Source organism: Glandiceps talaboti, chromosome 12, assembly GCF_964340395.1.
Source record: "Glandiceps talaboti chromosome 12, keGlaTala1.1, whole genome shotgun sequence".
In the NCBI taxonomy this organism is placed as follows: domain Eukaryota; kingdom Metazoa; phylum Hemichordata; class Enteropneusta; family Spengelidae; genus Glandiceps; species Glandiceps talaboti.
The window spans coordinates 4,043,029-4,066,251 of NC_135560.1; the positions used below are offsets into that span (position 1 = coordinate 4,043,029).

Sequence of the window (23,223 nt, forward strand, 5' to 3'; positions counted from 1 at the left end):
ATTGCATATTTAACATAAATTATTTTGTTAAAATTGCACGCTCCTCCTTTTTAGTCTTCTAATTCCCAGTAAAAGTCTAGCAAATGAAAAAAAAAGAATTGGGCAAATGATACAAGGCTAATATTTACTAGGACAAATGCTATTACATTATGATAATTTATAGGTTGAAATTTGAAATGACCAATTGTTTACTCCAGTATCTGATCTAACGCGATTTAACATGTACGAGAGACTAAGCTGTCAAGAACTGTGCAATTATGTGTTTCATTGAAAAGCGAAACTCCATCATACCATATGTTACCTTACCCCATGGACAAATTACAAATGTTCAATGTTTCTTAATCTCAATAATCAAATGCAACACACAATAACAGTATATATATATATATATATATATATATATATATATATATATATATATATATATATATATATATATATATACATATATATATATATATATATATATATATATATATATATATATATATATATACATATATATATATATATATAGGGGGGGGGGGGCAGCGAGCATGTAACTGATTGATTGATCGGTCGATCGATTGATTGATTTATTATTTGGTTGAATGATTGATCGATTGAATGATCAATTTTTGTGGTGCAATATAACTTTTTTTGTGCGTGATATTGATCAATTCACTCTTTTTCTTTCCCTGGTTACTTTGCTCTCAGCTATATCTCAGACCACTAGCAGTCTGAGGCTGTATGTAATTCTCTCTTTTCTTTATTGACTAAATAAAGACACATTGTCCATTCTTCAAATCTTATCTTAATTAAAACATCCCTTATCTTATAATTGGCGAGAGATCACTTACATTAACAGTTTGCTTTATCCGTCCATCCGTCCGTCCACCCATCCACCCATCCATCCATCCATCCATACATACATACATACATACATACATACATACATACATACATACGTACATACGTACATACATACATACATGCGCGCGCTGATAATTTGTAATTTACCAATCAATTTACAGTAATGCATTTTGAATTCACTTTTGTTTCATGTGGTGATTTTTCATTCTTTGTCGTCTTATTTAGATAACACGTTTTTTTTTTAGAATGGAAGGAAATGCCATCCCTACTGTCATGTGTTATTACAAATTTCGGCAATGTTATTACATGTTTTTAATGACATTTACTACGCAGAGATGTCGGCAAGTTTTATTACCTGTCGTTCACAGAAATTATTAAACATTTAGACAATTATTACAGTTGTAGGTTTTATTGAATGAAAAAATGTTGTTTTTATTGCAAATGTCTGCGTTATTACAAATATCGACAATTATTGCAAATGTCTGCTGTACAGGGCGCCCCGTCACGGCATACCTTATAGACTAGCGAAACCCTTGAACACATTATTTTATTGATAAAACAAACTCATTTTTGACAATACACTGTCGGTAAGATACATCGTGTCGGTGCGCCCTCATCGGCATTTGCCACTCTAAAGGTTGCCAGTGAAGGCGAACAACAACAAAATGATATGTTACAATCAAAACAATAAATTTTCACTTCTTAAAAAGTCTAATAATCAAAATAAAATCAAGAAATAATCATAACATTTGAAGCAGTTAGATGGAAAATGAACATGGCACACGGTTGGTGGCCTTAGGTTGACTTACGTCTTGTGAACGACTTCTGATCATCTTCATTATTATACAAGACAAGGGAATCATTATTATTCAGTATATGTGCAATATAATGCTAATGAATATAGTCTGCCCGATATGGCTATTTCAGGCATTTGCTGGAATAGCTGGTTATAAAGACCGTCTTTGGCTGAGAGAGGAGGAAATAATTTCCCGCCTTTGGACATGGGTTATTTACTTCAATTTCAATATAATTTACTTCATTCATTAAACATAGCAAAGTTTATACGCCCTATAAAGTTTGTTAATGTGCCTTACAGTGTTAATAACTAATTTGTATGATTAATAATTTTTGGTAATTAGGATATATCAGAAGAATGCATACTTGAAATTCAATATCATTTAGTACATGCATTAACCATAACAAAGCGGATATGTCCTATAACATTTGTTGATACAGCTTACAGTTTTAATGAAAAATTTGCATAATTAATGATTTTAGGTATCTAGGCTGTTAAAATGCAAGCTTCAAATTTCGTATAATATGATACATATATCAATCACAATAATACGCACCTGTCCTATGAAGATTGTTGCTACAACTTTTTCCTTTAATGAGTATTTCGAATAATGAACGATATTCAGTAATTAAGCAGTATCATGCACTCTTAAAATTCAGTATAATTTTGCACATACATTAACCTAAGAATGCACGCTTGTCCAAAAAAATAGTTTGTTACCATAGTTTTTAAAGTTTCTTTTGCATAATTAGTGATTCCCTTACGGGGGGGGGCATTCAGTTTAAATTTGGCTGTTATTTTCAGCGTTTTGAATAATTGAAAGGGCGCTATAGAAAATAAACAAATGTTAAATGTTAAAGACTTCAGCCTGTATTTGTTCCCGTTGAAACGCAGACAACCTGTTCACTATTTTCATATCTTTCGTCTCTCACTACAATTATTTCACCACGACATAGACGATAAATTGGCTCAGATAAGAAAGTTGTAAGGCCAGCAAACACCATACAGGAACCGTAAAAGTAGAAAGAATTGTTGTATTCCTTGGTTATGTCATATATCCATCCTGTGTGAAAATTATCGATAAAGAAAAGAATGTGTTATTAGTTTAATTGACATTGACAATATTAGCCTCCTCTCTCTCTCTCTCTCTCTCTCTCTCTCTCTCTCTCTCTCTCTCTCTCTCTCTCTCTCTCTCTCTCTCTCTCTCTCTCTCTCTCTCTCTCTCTCTCTCTCCTCTCATACTGACTGACTGACCGACCTGCCTACCTCCGACTGTCGGACCTATCAATCCTCCAATACAGCCCCAAGGCGAGCTAACACACAAAGCTGCCGTCAAGTTAGATGAACCAACTACATCGTTAGTTGCCTGTGAATACAGAGAGTAGAAAAGACCACAGAATAGTCCGAGAAAGGCGGTGTACACACAATATTTTGAGTACGTGTCAGCAAAGGGACTAAACAGATTGGTTATCCCGGCTAAAATCAATGCTACACCAAATAGGCTTGTACTTGTCATGGAGTGAGGTTTAAAACGCAGTATGACAGGTGGAGCGAGTCTGCCTATTATACCTACAGCTCCAAATATGGACATGATTAGGGCAATGTTCCTTTCAGAACTGAGGCTCATAGACTTCGCACGTGCAACCATGTGAGATGGTATGCCAAAGAAACCAGCGCTTATACCAAGTAGCGAGGCAAATGCGATTACATCAAATATTGGGTATTTGATATAGAGACTACAGTCGCAAATTTCATTTATCTGTCGTAAGGCATTCGTTTTCGCTGTAGAATGGACCTCGTTATCACTTTCATCGGCTGCCATGTCATCAAAATGTTCTGTGCCTCTCAACTCTAAATTTGTCTTTGTCATTTTTGGTAATTTGAAGAGTGTTCCGCATACACACAAGTTGGCATTAATAGCAGCAAATATAATGAACGCTCCACGCCAGCCGTACGTCTCAATCAATAGTTGCCATAATGGTGTAAAGACGAAAATGCCTATTCCTGACCCACACACCACAAAGGCATTTGCTATGGCGTACCTCTTTTTAATGTAAATTGGAATAAGTCCAAGGGGAGGGAATGCAATAAGACCATGGCCGCATCCTGCAATGACAGTGAACACAAATTGCATCCTTTTAGTAAACATTACTATGATACAATGGCAAACATTAAAAGAGCACTTGGATGAGTGTACAGTGGTTTGAAGCATAATGTGCATATATATATTTTACCTGTACTCAGTGTATTCTACTCACTGAATCATACTTAACCATCATTTGCAATTGACTTAATTCAAACCTAGTATTTAAGATTTAACATGTAAATGACCAAATGACGTAATACATTACAGTATATAATATATATATGTCGAGGAAATCCCTACTATACAATCAACTATTCTAAGAAGTCCAGAAGACAACAAGTGTAATGTCACAGAAGCCATGCATTGCCATTAACATAATTATAATAGAATAGTTTATGGCTTTAGGGTTGTATGCAAGTATTTGAAATTTCACATGAATACAAATCCTACAGACTCTGCTCATGCATCAATTCCCCGATTGACACAGGCACTCCCCTGGGGTTCTATTTTAGGTAAATTTATAGTAACGAGGTTTGCTCACACAATTACTTTTCTGAGCTTAAAATTACAGGATTTAAAAGTAAGTTTTTTGCCACAAGTAAAATCCGACATCGTACCAATTGATCATTATGGTCAGAAGTTGTGATTGGTAAGAGTTTGAATAGTGATCACGATAAGCGTCTGTCAACAAATTTAAAAAAAACCATGTCAATGACAATGACAATTAGTTCTCTTTTGGACATTGCAGATAAATACTACAACAAGTCCCCAAGACGCATGTTCTAAATCAGAGAATAAATGTGGATTGTACACGTGTTTCCTTTTTGTCTTCATCACGGTGAGATTGTATCTATGTGTATGCAATGAACAATAATTTGGTCGTAGGATATCGGATAAAATCATAAACATACGTGACATATAAACTGCCTGTATACTAGACATCTTTCGTAGATTCTGTTTAATTGTTTTGTCGTAATTTAATGAATATATAGCAATCATATAGAACAGAGGAATCAGCGTCGATGTAACTTGTCAATGATTAGAGTCAATGATCTGTACATGGTAATGGAACAGTAATTTTAGGAACTGGGAGCGTCCACGCACGCATGCACGCGCGCGCGCACACACACACACACACACACACACACACACACACACACACACGCACGCACGCACGCACGCAACATAATGTCATTGTCACTCATTTACAAGTGACAAGCGTTGCTATTCTTTCACATAGCGGTAGAACAGGAATGTACTGAACTGAGTATAAATGGACTTGATGATTTCAATGTCTTTAACTGTTTACCTGCTAATAAATAATATGACAACTTGTCTACTTCTACATTCCAACTGTATGATAGTCTGAGTGTAAAGTTATCTGTATTTGTGATTGTTTTATCTATGAAACGCCACGCCAACCCAGTTTCTGTTGTAAACATTCTTTATGTTATACATACCGTATAATACTCCAAAACTGAAGTAGACAAATTCAAGAGTTGGTGCATAAGCCGTCAGTAGTAATCCAATAGATGATATTATACCTCCAAGTATTACAGTGCCACGGTATCCTATTTTCTTTACGGATATATTTGCAATTGGACCTGGAGATGATGTGAAAAGAAAGATGCATTAATTTACTATTAAATGCTGCTATGTTTTATATGCACTTGTATCCAAGGTATACTATATAACTGACAGTATCTAGTATTACTTGTAAGTATATGCCAAGTACAATGTACGTTCCATATTTTGCTGCTATAGATCACCTTTCGGTAAATAGCCGAAATGAACTGTTTACACACGTCAAATGACCTTGAGTAGCGATGTTCAACAAACAATATACGTGTACGTTATAACGGAGCGTTCAGTTTTAACGGCCGGCGGCGGGTCTGTGACTTTCTGTTCAAGACATGTTGTACATAAAAATAGTGACCTCCTGCAATTCACCCACAAAACGAACCACCCCTGACAAATAAAAAACACACTACCCCCCCCCCCCAATCTATTGATAAGAACTATTCTTCTTGTTCTTGCAAAAGACACTCTATTCTCAAAGTATAAAACCGCCCACTGCATAGTTAATTTTACATGTTACATTTTCATTAATTTTAAGTTTGTCTGGTAAATTGCTAACCAAAATCCCTTGCTTCACAGCTCTTTAGACAGGAACCCTATGAAGTATGATTGTCTGTTCACTGACATAAAAAATATTCATGGTTTAGTACCCAAAAGTTCTAGGATATCTCTCTGATTGAGTGAACAATTACCATAGATTAATTCAGCTAATTATCAAATACAATATTAGAAATGGAGTTAATATAATTATAAACCCATGTCAATAACTGTCAATGCATGTATACACATTGCCCAGTTTGCAATTTTCAGGTACTTGTTTGTCATGTTCATAGTTGTTCAGTTTAGTAAATCATGGCACTGATTCAAACTCCCCTCTCTTCTTTGGTCAAACTGCTTATTTTAACGGAAATGTTTTTGAACAGGTTTTGAAAAACGAAATATGCTGACTGTCATTGATTTCAAAAGAAAAATTAAAAAAAAATCATGAAAGGTTTTCTATATTTTCAGCTGTTTTAGAACGAGATTACTAATTCAGTTCACTTGCAATGTTGTTCTGTAAATTGCTGACAACGTGATAGCCTTGAAAATAAATACATTTAACATTCCATGGGAGATGTAAAATCTAATTTTCCTTATAACTTTGCATTATGTCTGTACTATAGAAGTCCTAGCTACAGTAAGTAGCCCTTTACTAGATCATCTGAAACACAAACATAGAAATTTAATGGTTATTTCTGATAGGAAGACATGCAGTTCGTATTATGGCTATGCCAAGTAGTTTGTATATGTATGATATCTCAACACATTAGGGGCGAGATCAATATTTAAAAAACTAAATTCTTTTAGTAAGGCCTAGGCCTAAGACCCCTTCTGACTAAATTGGTCAAAATATAAAAAAGTTGTACAGAGCACACTCAATTTGAAATCAGTATGTAGAATTATGTAGTGCTATGAATAAAGAGGAAACAAGAGTTCTGCCAAGCATTTACTACATGTATAACACAAATTCTTCCATTTTTCAATTTGACATTTTTAGAAATGATTGTATTGGGGTACAAAACAGATTTCATTATAAAAGTAAAATCTTCTTCATACATGTAGGGTGAGACCTCCTCCCACACCCCCACCCCATACTAAAAGTGCTTAGTTTTTATCCTACATTAAACTATTGATCTGATCAAGGGCATGAGGCAACAATTCTGGTGTCTATCAACAATTGAATAACATGAATAAAGACAATATCAAAAAGTTCCGTCAAGTTTATAATTACTTCATTATCTTGAATCAATAATTAATATCTAATTAAAATACACAGAAAAATACATACAGTAACTTGAAACGCGCTGAAATATAAATAGAATACGGCGGACTGGGACGTAACATGCGTAATGCATGTCTAGTCTAACGCATGAGTCTAACGTGTATGGAGTGTACCGATTGTGTAGCGCCCCCAACGGTCATATAAATTATCTGTCTTGTCACGCACGAGCTCGAATGATTCGAATCTTTGCAACCGTCCATAAAAGTACTGGATTTTGAAAATTCAATATGCACGAGCTCGACATTTGCTCAATTTGCTCAATTTGCTCAATTGCTAAAAAGGGAAGGGTAGGACACTCTGGTGTTCTTTTTCGTCGTAAGATTGAAACCACATCGCCCTCGTTCACGGACGCTTTCTGTTTCGGGCAAACTTACGCGTTTTTGTTTACTCAGTCAAATGATGTTGTTACGTTTTCTCTTTCATTCAAAAGTATATTTCGAAGAGACACAGATATGACGAGTAATGTTTAATGATTATTTTTACGTAATTTTATGAAAATGATATAGACCGGAATCGACTGTGTGTTCGAGCCTACCGTAACTCTACGGCATCAAATATTGATTAAACCAAGATATTATCAATTGTATTTTTGTTTATATCCTTCGCAAAAGACGCACCGTTTCGGAGCTTCAGTTCATATAATATGCTGTTTCGGCAATCTGTTTTACTGTCCCGCAAACGCAATCACTCTGGCCACAATGTACTGAAACATGCGAAATATATATACCTCACCACAAGAGGGCAGCAGGTGGTATCGAGCTTCGAGCGAAAATTCATGGGTCACATGTTCGAATTGAAGCGTCCTGATTGGTTTATTCGATGTCGTGTCCTACCCCTCTGTATTACAAGTTTAAGCAAGGAATGCGTTTGAGCTCGAGCTCGAGCACGGCAAGCAGCGCGTCACGCATCGAAGCGTCAGCTGTACATGTCGCGAGCGAACTAAGCGTCGATTTTGCATGCACCATGATCATGTTCCATTAAATCATTACAGACAAAATCTATCCATATAGTTTCTTTTCCTTTATTCTTTTTTGGAGTCTTCCATATTTATATAAACTTTTTCTGCGATTATTAAAAATGTTTCATTTTTAAAAGACCGGAAAGTGTACAAATACATACCCAAAATAACAAATATGTGTAGACTTGTATAATGAGTTTATTAAAATAAACTACAAATAAAGAAGTAAGTATGTAAATGTGACTCATAGCTAACTTGGGCCTTTATTACCTGGATATCATTTTTGGGTTTCACCAGAATTGTTGCCTCATGCCCCTTGGTAGGACACTCTGGTGTTCTTTTTCGTCGTAAGATTGAAACCACATCGCCCTCGTTCACGGACGCTTTCTGTTTCGGGCAAACTTACGCGTTTTTGTTTACTCAGTCAAATGATGTTGTTACGTTTTCTCTTTCATTCAAAGGTATATTTGGAGAGACACAGATATGATGACTAATGTTTAATGATTATTTGTACGTAATTTTATGAAAATAATATAGACCAGAATCAACTGTGTGTTTGAGCCTACCGCAACTCTTCGCACCAAATATTGATTAAACCAAGATATTATCAATTGTGTTTTTGTTTATATCCCTCGCAAAAGACGCACCGTTTCGGAGCTCCAGTTCATATAATATGCTGTTTCGGCAATCTGTTTTACTGTCCCGCAAACGCCACAATGTACTGAAACATGCGAAATATATACCTCACCACAAGAGGGCAGCAGGTGGTATCGAGCTTCGAGCGAAAATTCATGGGTCACATGTTCGATTTGAAGCGTCCTGATTGGTTTATTCGATGTCGTGTCCTGCCCCTTTTAGGCTCGAGCTCGAGCACGGCAAGCAGCGCGTCACGCATCAAAGCGTCAAGTGTCGCGAGCGAACTAAGCGTCGATTTTGCATGCACCATGATCATGTTCCATTAAATCATTACAGACAAAATCTATCCATATAGTTTCTTTTCCTTTATTCTTTTTTGGAGTCTTCCATATTTATATAAACTTTTTCTGCGATTATTAAAAATGTTTCATTTTTTAAAAGACCGGAACGTTTACAAATACATACCCAAAATAACAAATATGTGTAGACGTGTATAATGAGTTTATTAAAATAAACTGTACAAATAAAGAAGTAAGTATGTAAATGTGACTCAAAGCTAACTTGGGCCTTTATTACCTGGATATCATTTTTGGGTTTCACCAGAATTGTTGCCTCATGCCCCTGATCTGATCACCCCTAAATGTATGAGTTGGAATGGGGCTCCGAAAATGGACAAATACAGTACTTTTATAATTGTTATACTCACACTTTAAAGCAATTCTATGTTTACCCCTAATGACTAGTAATGTGCATATTAACAGCCCAATTAACTTGTCTTGAGCAAACTTATATCTGCTCATCTCACGACACTTTCAAAAGAAATTTTAGAGAAGATGTTAAAGCATTATTACCAAAAATTCTATTTTGAGACCTAATTTGCATATTGAAGACTCAGTCAATTTGTCTTCAACAAAAAATTGTACCCATGTACAGATATTGAATGGTTACCTATGACAAAACTGTTATCTGCCAAGATTAAGTGGAATATTTAGTTTCTAACAACTTACAATTACATATTTGATACATCTTAGTTTTGTTAAAAGTCTTCGAATTCCCATAAAAAGTCAAGTTTTCGCTCAAATTCGATTCTGCAATGCATATGAATAAAAAAAAAAATTGATATGTTGTTTATTATGTTGCCTACATACTTCATTGTATGAGAGACAAAGCTGTCTAAAACTGTGCCAGTGTGTGTTACCCTGTAAGGGTAAAATCCATTGTGACAATATCACTTAATTCCATGGATGGAAACTGATACATCTGATGTGAACAAACTGTTATTATTCGTTGTACAATGTTTTGTATTTGCAGCAAGGATGAACTATCAGAATTCTTTAAGTTAGGGTGACCTTTTTTGTTTGTTTCTCACCTCCAGTGGAATAGTCAGGTGGGGCGGGCGGACGAAATAAAAAAACAAGCGACCTATCGGTCAGAATAGCTCCGCTGTTCTTTTTAGTTTTTATTTTGGTAGCGATGTAATAAAGTGGTTAGTGGTTTCATATGATGTCTCACTATAAAACACATTTTACACAGAAAGTTGGTAAAATATTGTTCTTTTATACCATAGTCACCATTTTATAAAAAAAATTACTGATATGAAAATTACACAAAATCTCAGAAAAATAATGATTGGGAAATGTGCACACACACACACACACACACACAAACACACACACATACACACATACACACACACACACACACACACACAGGATTTTGAGGTTGGCTATAAATAATTCCAGTGCCTTACAGCTTTAACCCTGGAAAATTTTAATAATGAATGAAATAAGCTAGAGATCTAAAACAATTTTGAGGCAATTAGAAGTTCAATTTTCTAACAAATTTACCAAAACCACTGTCCATAAGCTTATTTGTCAACAACATTCAACTTGTAGTAGACATAACATCGTCAAATATTTAAATTTACGGAGTGTCTTGTGACCTGCGCCTGTCAGCAGACTCGGCCAATTTTTTTCATCATTCCATTGTATTAAACCTTGTACTTGACATTTCGTAATATTTATAATTCTCAACAAAATACCTCAACATGTTTCACCTCGCTCGTACTCAAAGCAGCCCCAGTATGATCACTGACATGACTATACAGAACCATTTCGGATTTACACGTAAAACGGGGAAAGATACCCAAACATAATGCAAAGTCTGAAGCCAAATTAAAGTTGTAATTATTTTAATTATTTTTACTTGCCAAATATTTGCATTTTGGAATTAGCAAGACATGTTCATGTCATTTACATCACAGATAACTAACACTAGTTATCTGTGTTTATATGTAAACTGTCGGCCAATAAACAAAGTTTGGTCGATTCACTGTACGTACTGCGCATGCCTTATGGCCTTGGCATGCCTTGCTTAGCAAGTTGTCTTCATTCGAGACTGTCACTCCAAATTGCACGACAATATAGAATTAATCACAAGTTACATGTTACCTGAAAACATCAAACTTTTATAGTGGGTCTGAAGTGTGATTTTAGTGAGTACCAAGAACTCCCACGTTGTGGAAAATTGCCCGGTCAGACGAAGCCAGCTTCAACTTCCGGGTCATATCAGTCGTTTTCTACCGAAAATTCTTGAACGGTCCGGACCGTTACACAACGATCCTACTAAATTTACTTGCCATGGTTATTTAAAACACATAAAAATCCACCTTTTTGTGAAATTTGTCAACTTTCCGGTCAGTATTGAGGAAACTATGACTCGAGCGAAAACCGGGTCGAAATTTCAAGGCCTCAAGTATATGTCAAGAATTCGTCGGAAAATCGGTATTCCTAAATGTAATGCCAACATTTATTTTGCTGGCACGAAAGACGAGTTGTCAGTTGAGGTTTAGGCGTTTTCAGTATCTAAAATGGGGGACTCTAGTGAAAGTTACGGCGAGTTAAAAATACCGAAAAATAAGGCCCGTGAGCAGCCATTCAAAGTGTAAACAGTCACAGGATAGATGTATGCAAATGAGGATGTTGCGGACTGGCTGATTATGTAGAAGGGGTGCCGAATTTGGATTTGAAGTTTGCAACCCTGTTTCGAACAAAGACTTGTCATTTGGGCGCCCAATGCGTAGAATTATGAGTATAGCACATATTACATTGCCTGTTTGACATCAATAGTGTCTTTTGAAAAGTGGCAGTTTACTTAAAGTCTCGTCGACTGATTTCCAATATGGCGTCGGTCACAATGCTCATTAACATATTAATTTTTTTGTTAAATTACAAGAAAAAAATCATAAAAAATAAAAATGAAGATGTGCTGACTTGAAATTAATAAATCTGAGTAAGCTACCCCCTGCGCATCAACACACCAGATATCAAAGCAATCTGACAAGTTGTATTTGAGGAGATGATGAAAATGTCATTTTTTGAAATTTTTTTAATAAAAAATTGAAAATGGCACAGATCAACTTGGCATGAACAAATCTGAGTAGCCTCCCCCCAGGGAACATGCACACCAATTATTGAAGAATTCTGACTGTCGATTTCGGAGAAGATGATGAAAATATAAAAATTTGACGCACACCAATGATTCCACCTATACTCTATACCTATACACACCTATACCTAAAGCTACGCTTTCAGCTTTCGCTGACAGTGGAGCTAAATAGGGGACAAGAAAACAAATCTGTATTTTTTCAGTTCTATTCTCTGTCCTTTCTGTCCTGTCAGTCTCTCTACAACTTCCTTTCTCTTCTCGTTATTGAATCCTTGTTACTGGTCTCTTTCCTTCATTTTAGCAGGGTTGACAAGTCCGTAGAACAACTTTGTAAGAAGATAATTACTTATCATCCTGATGGGTGTATATCTGTAGCCATGAAATATTGTGTGATTTTATCAGGAGTACTAATACATTCGTCCTATTAATCAAAGTGGCATTGACATCGCTAACAATTTTTTCAAGTTATCCAATTTGAAATTTAGTATGTAACTTTTTGAAACACTTACGTGATTGTCATCAGTGTGCTAGATGAATTTTCATTTATACAAATCATTACTTCTATGAAACATTTCTCTTCAGTGTGAACTTGTCAAAATAGATAACATGTAAACATTTCTAGAACTCAGAACCCCTTTGGGATTTACTGTTTAAAAGTAATTAAAAGTAATAATGTAAACATCGGAATGTCTTCCAAGGTCATGTATGTCATGGTGTTCTGCCAAGGTTTCCAACAAGTGGGGACAAAGGCCCTTGGTTGCAAAAGTGGTGTCATTTGACAGGGAGTGGGGTCAATTATTATTGTCTATGAAATATTCATATTGATTATCTCAGACCACTATAGAGACACTGTGGTCTGAGATATTCCATTACATATAGACCATTACCTAACTACATAAAAAACTTCCATTCACAATAACAGTTCCCAGTAAGCTATTTTTTGAAACAATTGTGTACTACACATTACACCTTAGAAAAAGAAGGCAATTAAGATTATGTAATTTTAAGTCATTTCAACAGAGTATATTATATATTGTTTAGAACGATTGGACAGCCAGGTAGTCACAATTTTTAATCTGAATAACAATGAATAGCAGTGCTAAAATTTATAATTCCCAATTTTCAGACGACAACGCGACGAACAACTTCAAAATAAGTCAGTGAACATATGATTGAATAAAAACTTTGAGAAATCCTAAACTTGTAACCACTTGTTTCATTTTTAAAACTGTTCGTACACTGATGTGTTTATCATTCCCTCTTCAAATTCATGACATTTTGAATAAAAAAAATCCCTGACTTTAAAAAGTACCAAGTGTGAACGAAAAACTTACAAATAATATAGTCAAACAAACTTTAAAATAATTTATTTTTGATCAATTACCGTTACTGGCTGTGTATCATGATTTGGTCCTGCTATATCAAATGACAGCATTAGTTATATACCGTAAACTTGATACGGAAAGCTCGTGACATTAGGTGTCCTTGAAACTCAGAACTTGAATCTTTAACTAAAACTATCAACAACGTCAAAGTTGGAATGCTTTGTAAATACCACTGTAATTATTTTCTGATTTGCACAACAAGTTCATTCTTCATGTCTGACCGGGCGCACATGCATCGGCCGTCTATAGTGGCCATGCCAGTGATCACGCATTGATTCAGTGCCCAACATTCACATGTGTAACTGTCAACATCATGCAACACGATCCCCTAACACAGCTTTTTCGGAATCAAAATACACATGTACTCATATCGCGAGCAAACGTGAAACTGAGATGACTTGGAGAACGGGCGCGGTTACATATACTTTCTAGGGAATTGCATAACATACATGTATATCCATGGCCGATACATGTGTTTGACCTAAAACCTGTTGTTCTGTATCTCTTTGTAACGTCGTTATTGTTGTTGTTGTTGTTGTTGTTGTTGTTGTTGTTGTTGTTGTAAAGATTCAGTTTTCTTCATCGTACATTACAGTATAGCAAGTATAGTATAGTATAGTATAGTATAGTATAGTATATGACAAGTTGAGAACTACACGACACGTCTGTTTACATGTAATACAGGCTTCAACATGTGCCTTAGTAGGAGTACGTTGCATTAGACTGGTTAGTACCTTGCCCTACCACGTGTCCTACCCCAACCCGAATTAGCAATTACGATAGTATGTGCATTTCACCTGTTTCTATTTCAATCGTGCACAATGAACCAAGAAACACAACACTCTAAAAAATATACACACCATACTTGCCAATGGTCATCACAATAAACTTTACCGATGCAACGAACGTTTTGAAGGCCAGCAGTAAATGTAACTGGTTCCCTGACCAATTTAGTAGTTCCCCGCTTGTGGCTCATGATCAAAGTAAAATCGAAAATTGTGTTTGAACTGATATAAAGAAGGCAAGTCAGCTTCATGATGATATTTTTTTTGAACAATAATGCGTAGTCCGATTGTTAGTCTATCAGCTAGCCCTCGGATGTTCTTCCGATAAAATACGACACACAGCCGAACAACGCTATCGAGGATGGAACATCCGAGTGTTCGGGCAGGCCCTCACATGCGAACTTCGTTCGCTTATAGTTATAGCATCGAAAGAAAGCCCGAACGTCTAGCAGCAAGACTATCCGATTGTCTGATAGTCAAGCAGACTACCGAGAGTTGATTGCTTTTATTTTGATACATAGCATGTATCATTGTCGAAATCAACATAAAAAGACACAACGCTGTACTGATGTTGCAATTCAGTGTTGCCATTGTTGCGTCTACCTGGATCATGGCAAACACTGGTTCATATAACATATATGGACACAACACTGTACAGTCAATACGTCAAAACAAAATAATAAATACAAGATAAAACAAAAATAAGACATTCCTAGCCATAGTTCTCTTCAGCATGTTCAATTTAATTTTACAAGACAAAAATAGTCATAGACGATACACCATGCCACATGTACAGTGAGTCTTCAGTACACGCACGGGACGGGAAGTTTTTTGAAAGACAACGAAAATGCTTCGTGTCACTCTGTGGATGGTAATGAACCCAATCAAGAGAAAATAAAATAAAGTGAGTACATAGTTTTCAAGGTGGCTGGTTATTAGACAAAACTAAAAAGCCCAAAGTGTAAAATAAGATATCTTGAAAATATTTGACGATTACGCGGCAAAACAAGACTAGCAATTTTATCACGAGCGAAAGTGTTCTTGGTGAATTTAACCCTTGACCTATTTCGTCGAAGGAAACGAAGTCAGTGTGACATCTCAAGCATGATCAACAACGTTTACATGAGTAAGTACAACTAAATGTTGTCTAAAATTTAGTGGAAGAGAAATTCTGTTGATCAGACACATACTATTTTCAAATTCTTACAACATCTTGACGATAAGAAGCAAATGTGACACTGACAGACAGGCTAGTAGTCCGTCCGTACACCATACAGGAGGCACAAACATAGCATATGTGCATCTGGTTGACTGGGATTGATTGTGATCACGTAATATTTAGCGCTAACTTTATGCTGTTGCTTCCAAATATACTGCAATCTTTCTAAACTAGTCATGGAAATTGCCAGAAACCTGATAATTGAATATGTTACAATAATAAATTCCCTTACTTTCAGTTAAATTTTCTGATGGAAGCAACACATTTAGTGTGAAATCTGATAAGCGACATTGATGGGTACAGTGACGTAATTCGTAAACAAATCTAACGTTGGTAACTATTATTTCTGTAAATGATCCTTAAATATCAAGTACACCTGTCTCCATAGCAAACAGCAATCTGAGGCCAAGTTTTGCCACGAATGGATACATCATTTGACTCCACAATAAAAGAAGCACGGCAATAGCTCAAAAACCTGGCTCAAATTTTATAACACTCGCACAGCTCAGAGCGCCTGCAGGGGTCGGGAAAAAAATCGATAATCTTTTCAGTAAACTTTGCAACACTATATAGTCAAAATATTTGTACCTGTCAATGTACTGCTGCATAGTAGAAATACTACTACTAAACACTTCATGGAATAATATAATTACTTTGGACTGTACACTGTATTACATTATGTTACATGAATTTGCTGAACGGCCGTATAGTATAGATGTGGGAATAAATAATATATGTTTCAGCAACATATATTACATAATGTACCCAATGGCATGTACAGCTTTTGAATGGTTACTTATCGTTAAAAATCGTTCTCAAGGAAGAGTCATATGCTAGAAAACGGGATAAAGGGAGAGTAAGGTCACATTTTATTTTGACACATTATATCGTCAAATCTTGTATTACTGTTGTGAGTTTTGGCATTCCATCCCGGCCACATCTATTAGGGTGTGGGTTAAGTTTAGGTACTGTAATATCAGACCATATCAATCATATCGCTGCTGAAAACGATGTAGGGAATTAATTGGCAGTTGCGATGAGAGGAGAGAAATGGATGTCACAGGAGTAAAACGGAAAGAGTTTGGTTTTGTTTGTTTGTTTGTTTCAATTGCGAACGCCGTATCTTGTCCAATCAGAATGTCACTTCCCGATGACCTTTAACGTGAATGTCATGATGTTTAACGTTACATATCAAATACGATATTTCGCGCTAAACGTCATCAAGGACGATTCATTTGAGCATAAAGATATGATAAAAGTAGACATTGTTGCCCGATATTATTCTTCATTCAGCCAAGGAAAATACTCATGACCTAAGGGGCCCTGTCAGTACGAATCGTTCAGATGAGTAGTGACATAATATGATAGAATTCTCACATAGTAAAATATAATCGTACATCTTCAACTTCAAGCACAATTCATGAAAAAACGGAGATTTGGAAGTTTTCAATCATATTCGAGCACTAGACAACCGATGACGTAGACACGGGTTGTTGTGACATACAAGGACCAGGGTATATAATCCATATCTTCTGTTCAAAGACAATAACTTGGTAATATCATAACTAGGCAATGCCCATAAGCTCGCGCAGGGTAGATTCATTTGTGACCGGCTGCCTGGGCCAGGGTTCGTACAACTGATTTGGGTCATTTTCCAGGGGTGTTGAGAATCAATATTTATTTTATTGAATGTCAGAATGACATCTAATTCTCTGACATGGACTTCTCGAGAAGTAAAGGAAGTCAACACTCTATGCAGTTGTTGGTTTAAGATTAATATTGTTCATTTTCAATCAGCCTACTTATCATAGACTCTCCACCAACGTTGGTCTTTGGACAAATGTTTGTTGACATGTTGTCGAACATCGCGATTTCTCAATTCAACTCAATGATTTAGGATCGATAATTGAATTTTTTACATGTTCTAAAAAGAATAACTACATTACTATGTTTGTTGGTGCAGTAACATTCGACAATATAAATGTCAAAACCGCACTTCCACAACCTGGAAATTCAACTGCGCTATGTCATCAGTGGTCCGTATCGCATACCGTACGCCAAACTTCCAAATAGTGAAACAATTTCTACTAGGGGTACAGTGATGCCTCGATACTCGTTACAATGTTACGATAATCATGCCAACAGGCCCACTGTTAGAATATTGCAATGCATGGCGTCACCTGATATGACCAGGGGCATGAGGCAACAATACGGTAGCGCGTGGAGAATGCACATAGTATATGGAAGGCGCATGCGTAGTCACTACGCGCCGCAATGGCCAAAGCATCCTTGGGAGAACCACCAATTTTTGTCGCATATTGTCGCATAGTTTATACGACGCGCATGCGTACTAGTCATTGAGCCGAAAAAGTTACACCAACCACATGCAATTATAGTTACACATAGATTTATGCTGTGTACTTAGATACTCTGAGAAAAGATATACATGTTGTCATCATAGATTCCTGATTAACACGTACATATAGAGAAATAAACAAATACGAAAACCAAAATAATAGTTCTTGAACTTCTCAAATGATGATATTCAATTATATTAAAATACTGATATACTAATTTCACATTTAGACAACATGTCAAAAACACGCATAGGGTTGGTCGGGAGGTTACTTTGGAAATTTGGCTTTTTTACTGGGTGTGGTCACCTGCTATGGCCATCGAAGCTGACGGAGAGGTCAGTTCACATGAAAAAAAGCTATGCATCACCCTGCTGGTACAAACAAGTTTTACTTTTATTAGAGAAGTCATGTAGAAAAGTCTTCTAACAAGTACTTGCCCAGGGGATAAACTTCTGGGACAAGTAAAAGGCATAAATAATAATAATGAAAATAATAATAATGTACGGTTCTTATACAGCGCTTTCCCACGCTGTGCTCAAAGCACTTTTATTACCCCTGGCTCGGATCAGAACGGCACAACGGCCCTTTAGTCGTCCTCAATTCCCCGGACGCATACAATCCATTGCAAATAATACTTATACAATTATGTTTTACGAGAATCCGGGAACAATTTTCTATGCTAGCCTAGTACAGATCACCCCAAGGACAATGGGTTGTAGTAAGGAGATGTGACTCTTTATTGAGAGACTGTATATGTTATAAATCTTACTAGAGAATGCTATTTATATATTGGTATATGGTACGTCAGACATTAAGTTGCTCCCCATTTATAGGAAAGAGCATCCAAACTATAGTAATAGTTCACGTATTACTTGTCAAGACCTGAACTGGTTTGAATTCCTATTGTATATGAACACAGCTTCACGCGATAATACAGAATTAAGAACTGTTGGGGTGACCTCACGGTCCAACAACTAAACAGAAGCATCATATTGCAAAGTGACCACTCAAAATGTATATAATTGTTTATATTATGTGTGGATGAATTTCCTCCAGGCTGAACTTCTCTACGCAATGTTCATAATATGTGAATAATTTTGATATTTCGGTAATATTTAGACAAAATGTCCAATTTTCCCATCCATGCATTTATAGTCGAGATATAAAGAGAGAATAAAACATAGTATCCTTCCCTTCCTAACAGGTAAGAGTTCATTTGGGTTCCCTTCTAGCATCTATTTTCCATGGGGACTTATTACGTGGGCTTACGATTTGATTACGGGATGGGCTGTCTTGATACAGGGTGAAACAAAGAAATGGGAAAAATATGAATTTTGAGTGGTATATAGAGTTGCAGTAATTTTTGCCATGTCCTACAATGACAATATGTGGTGTTATCGTTTGATTACATGGTGGATCGTTTTGATGTAGGAATATATAAGAAAAGTAGGGGAAGTTGGGAAGGGTATACTAGAGAGTTTCGGCTGCACGTTCAACGTGTACGCGAACGCGCAACTCACTCACAATCATGTTCGCGTACTGGTCAGCAGTGACCTAATTTTTCTTCGGCTAGCCGTTTACATGGAGGTTATATGAGCGCAATGACAATAACCGTATGGCTCGGCATTATGACAAGACAAATAATTAAGCAAATATATTTACTTGAATAATCTCGTATTTTGACAATAAAATCACCCTGCAGTATCTTGACGATTGCAGCGACAGTCATCATCATACCCCAGCACAATACATCGTGATTTCTGTGCAAAATCAGTTTTCTGTGCAAAATCAGTTACATGAAGGCAGCCACAGATTCAAGGCTGCATTTTAAATATGTTACACGTAAAACAAAATTACTGAGGTGTATTATGTCGTGAAGGGTCAACTTGCTAAAAGCATCAACATTTTTTATTATATTAGTGTTGATTTTACAAAAAATTTAAAAAGAAATTTCAAAATGTTTTATACTTAAGTGTAGACAGCTGTCGCTACGTTCGAAACACCCGCGAAACTTGTCAGTACGCAGAGAAGTAGGTCAAAATTGCGACATAGTAGCACAAAATCTCCTACGTCACACGTGCGCGCACACTTTGAACGTGTAGACGAAACTCTCTACTGATTAAGAGTATAGACATGGGAATGCATATTATATGCTGCAATTTGTAGAATTGTCATGTGGAAGGTTACAATCAACTATAGTCAGGGTCGTATTGATATTGAGTGAAAGGTCTATGTGACAGAATGGAGACATGATTTAAAAGAAATTGGTGGAAACAAATGTACTAGAGAGTGTATGATAATGCAGGAAATTGCTGAATTTCGATAAATGAGCCAGAATATCAGAATCAAGGCTGAAGGTCAATGTCTCAAAATAAAGTTTGACATTTGAATGTAGTCTCTAGCTATGTATTAAGTTTGAGTTATGTGGTAAATCATGATTATTCACTACAAATATGGTTGGCATTGGGAAAAATTACATGCGCACCAAAACTATTGTTTCTGTATACTTCTTTTCTTCAATACTACTTGAAAACATGATTTGAAAGAAATTATCAATATGTAAACATTACGATGTGTCGGCGATGTTCACGCAATTGACTTGATTTTGATACTTAGCAATGAAGGTCAAGGTCAAAAGTCAAGGTCTTAAAAATATCTTGCATTTGATAATATGGGTTAGACACTTGACTGGAGTCTCTATGCATTACATGTTTTAGTTAAGCAATAAAAAAATGATTTTTAACTATAACTATGGCTTCCATTCAGTAAAGGTGATATGAGCACCTAAAATAATGCGTGTATTGAGTTCTTTTCTTCATTAAACATGATTTAAACGAAATTGGCAATATGTAAGTACTACAATGTGTCTGTGATAGGCAGTGATTGGCTTGATTTCGATAATTGACCCTTAAGGTCAAGGTCAAAGGTAAATATCTCAAGATAACTTGCAACTGATTATATGGGTTAAACACTTGAATGGAGTGTCTGTGTATTACAGTTTTTGAGTTATGCAGCACATATTGATTTGTAACTTTAAATATACGGCCGCCATTTAGTCAAATTTGCATATATCGCAAAACAAAGTGACATACATATGTACCACATGATATGTCACCTATGTGACAGGTATGAATAAAATGGCATCCTGCTTGTCTAAGAAATGACTTATTATGGACGGACGGACTGACGGACACACAGACGGACGGACGGACGGACACACAGACGGACGGACGGACGGACACACAGACGGACGGACGGACGGACACACATACGGACGGACGGACGGACACACAGACGGACGGACGGACGGACGGACACACAGACGGACGGACGGACGGACACACAGACGGACGGACGGACGGACACACAGACGGACGGACGGACGGACACACAGACGGACGGACGCACGGACACACAGACGGACGGACGGACGCACGGACACACAGACGGACGGACGGACGCACGGACGGACGGACAGAGCCCATTGTTATTATACCCTTTTTGGGATGGGGGAGGGGAGTGCTAAAATGTCTTGCTTTGCACAACTATCCCCGTGACTGGCGTAGTTGTGCATACATTAGTGAGGAACTCTGGCATGCTTAAAGTCCTCGGTATAGAGGGATTGCAAAGTTGTATGCAGGTGTACATTCTGTACTTAAAATTGCTACCTTTATAAGATATGCAAGTACATTTGTTATGTGTTCTGAAAGAATTATGAGATTGTGATATACATATCTTTAAATCACACCATACAATGTACTATACCCATGTACAGCTATTGAATGGTTACTTATGACAAAACTGTTATCTGCCAAGATTAAGTGGAATATTTAGTTTCTAACAACTTACAAGTACATATTTGATACATCTTTGTTTTGTTAAAACTGATACCCTCTCATTGTAGTCTTCTAAATTCCCATAAAAAGTCAAGTTTTCGCACAAATTCGATTCTGCAATGGATATTAATAGGTAAAAAATTGATATGTTGTTTATTATGTTGCCTACATGCTTCATTGTATGAGAGACAAAGCTGTCTAAAACTGTGCTAGTGTGTGTTACCCTGTAAGGGTAAAATCCATTGTGACAATATCACTTAATTCCATGGATGCGAACTGATACATCTGATGTGAACAAACTGTTATTACTCGTTGTACAATGTTTTGTATTTGCAGCAAAGATGAACTATCAGAATTCTTTAAGTTATCAATAAAAACAGTAAATCAGAATCGTATTAAAATAAATCAATTTTGAATCAAATCTGGAATATGTTGTCTTCAATAGGCCTAGGGTGGTTGGACGATTTAAACAATATTTTCAAAATATGCATTTCACTTTGTGTGCTGTCACCGAATTGCACCTGGTTTAGACTAGTGGTACAGGTGGTGGAGTTGGGATTATGAGAATGCTTCAGACTCTTTACTATTCTGGAAAGTCGTTTGGATGGTTTATCTTAAAATCTTCATTTTATAAAGTTAACTGCTATTTTAAAAGAATAAGGAACAGATGCTAGTTACCGAATGCCATTTCTATGCTTCCAGTGATCGCAATAACCCATGATGTACGTGCTGATCCTGACTCAAACGATGTCTGCAAAGCTACAAATACCGGACCCAAGGATTGATACACACCAAACACGAACATATAGCATACATGACATCCTACGATGACAAGCCAGCCATAGATTCCACCATCCTTCCCGTCAGAACTCATTCTATCATTGTGGTCGTTGGTTTCGGATTCAAAGTTTTTACCACAGTGATTTTTTCTGCTTCTATCTGATTCCATGCAGACGTCGACGTCATGCCCAAAGTTTGATCTCGCGCGTGCCTGGTTCATAATGTGATGTCCACAGGTTTGGAATGCCGAGCAACGTTATCAATAAGCTTACATAGTGAGTGAACAAAAGCCTCCGGGGTTTGACAAGAATTTACTACCTTAATTATAATACGTCGTGATTTGCTGGAAAACAAACAACCCTACCATTCTGCCAAATTAGTACTTATATTTTGTAATACAAGTTGCTCAAATATTTTAATGCATATTGTGGTTTTTCATTTCACCGATTTTGCTGTTGTCAATAATACCGTTGCACAAGAAATCTGAGGAAATTATGAATGAGAGAGTTGACTCAAGGTCAAGTGGGATGCTTCAGTCGTCAAATAAGAACTCAATTATTGGGTTTCTGTCGTCACAATTGCAAACCACTGAACATAAAAAATCATTGGTACAATAACATTTACTCTTTATCTGTAAGTAGGCTTGTCGGAACACTTTTACCCTCTGAAGAGATGACCACGTTGTG

The 23,223-nt window shown here is 36.5% G+C and overlaps 1 protein-coding gene across 1 annotated transcript; it reads right to left on the reverse strand.

Annotated features, from left to right (window-relative positions):
• Positions 1-2,511: 2,511 nt before the first annotated feature.
• On the reverse strand, positions 2,512-22,706 carry LOC144443609 (monocarboxylate transporter 12-like). Its single transcript, XM_078133152.1, has 4 exons — positions 22,436-22,706; positions 5,195-5,338; positions 2,915-3,754; positions 2,512-2,711 (listed from the first exon to the last, which is right to left on the reverse strand). The coding sequence occupies exons 1-4, from the start codon at positions 22,704-22,706 to the stop codon at positions 2,512-2,514; spliced, it is 1,455 nt and encodes a 484-aa protein (XP_077989278.1).
• Positions 22,707-23,223: the final 517 nt, after the last annotated feature.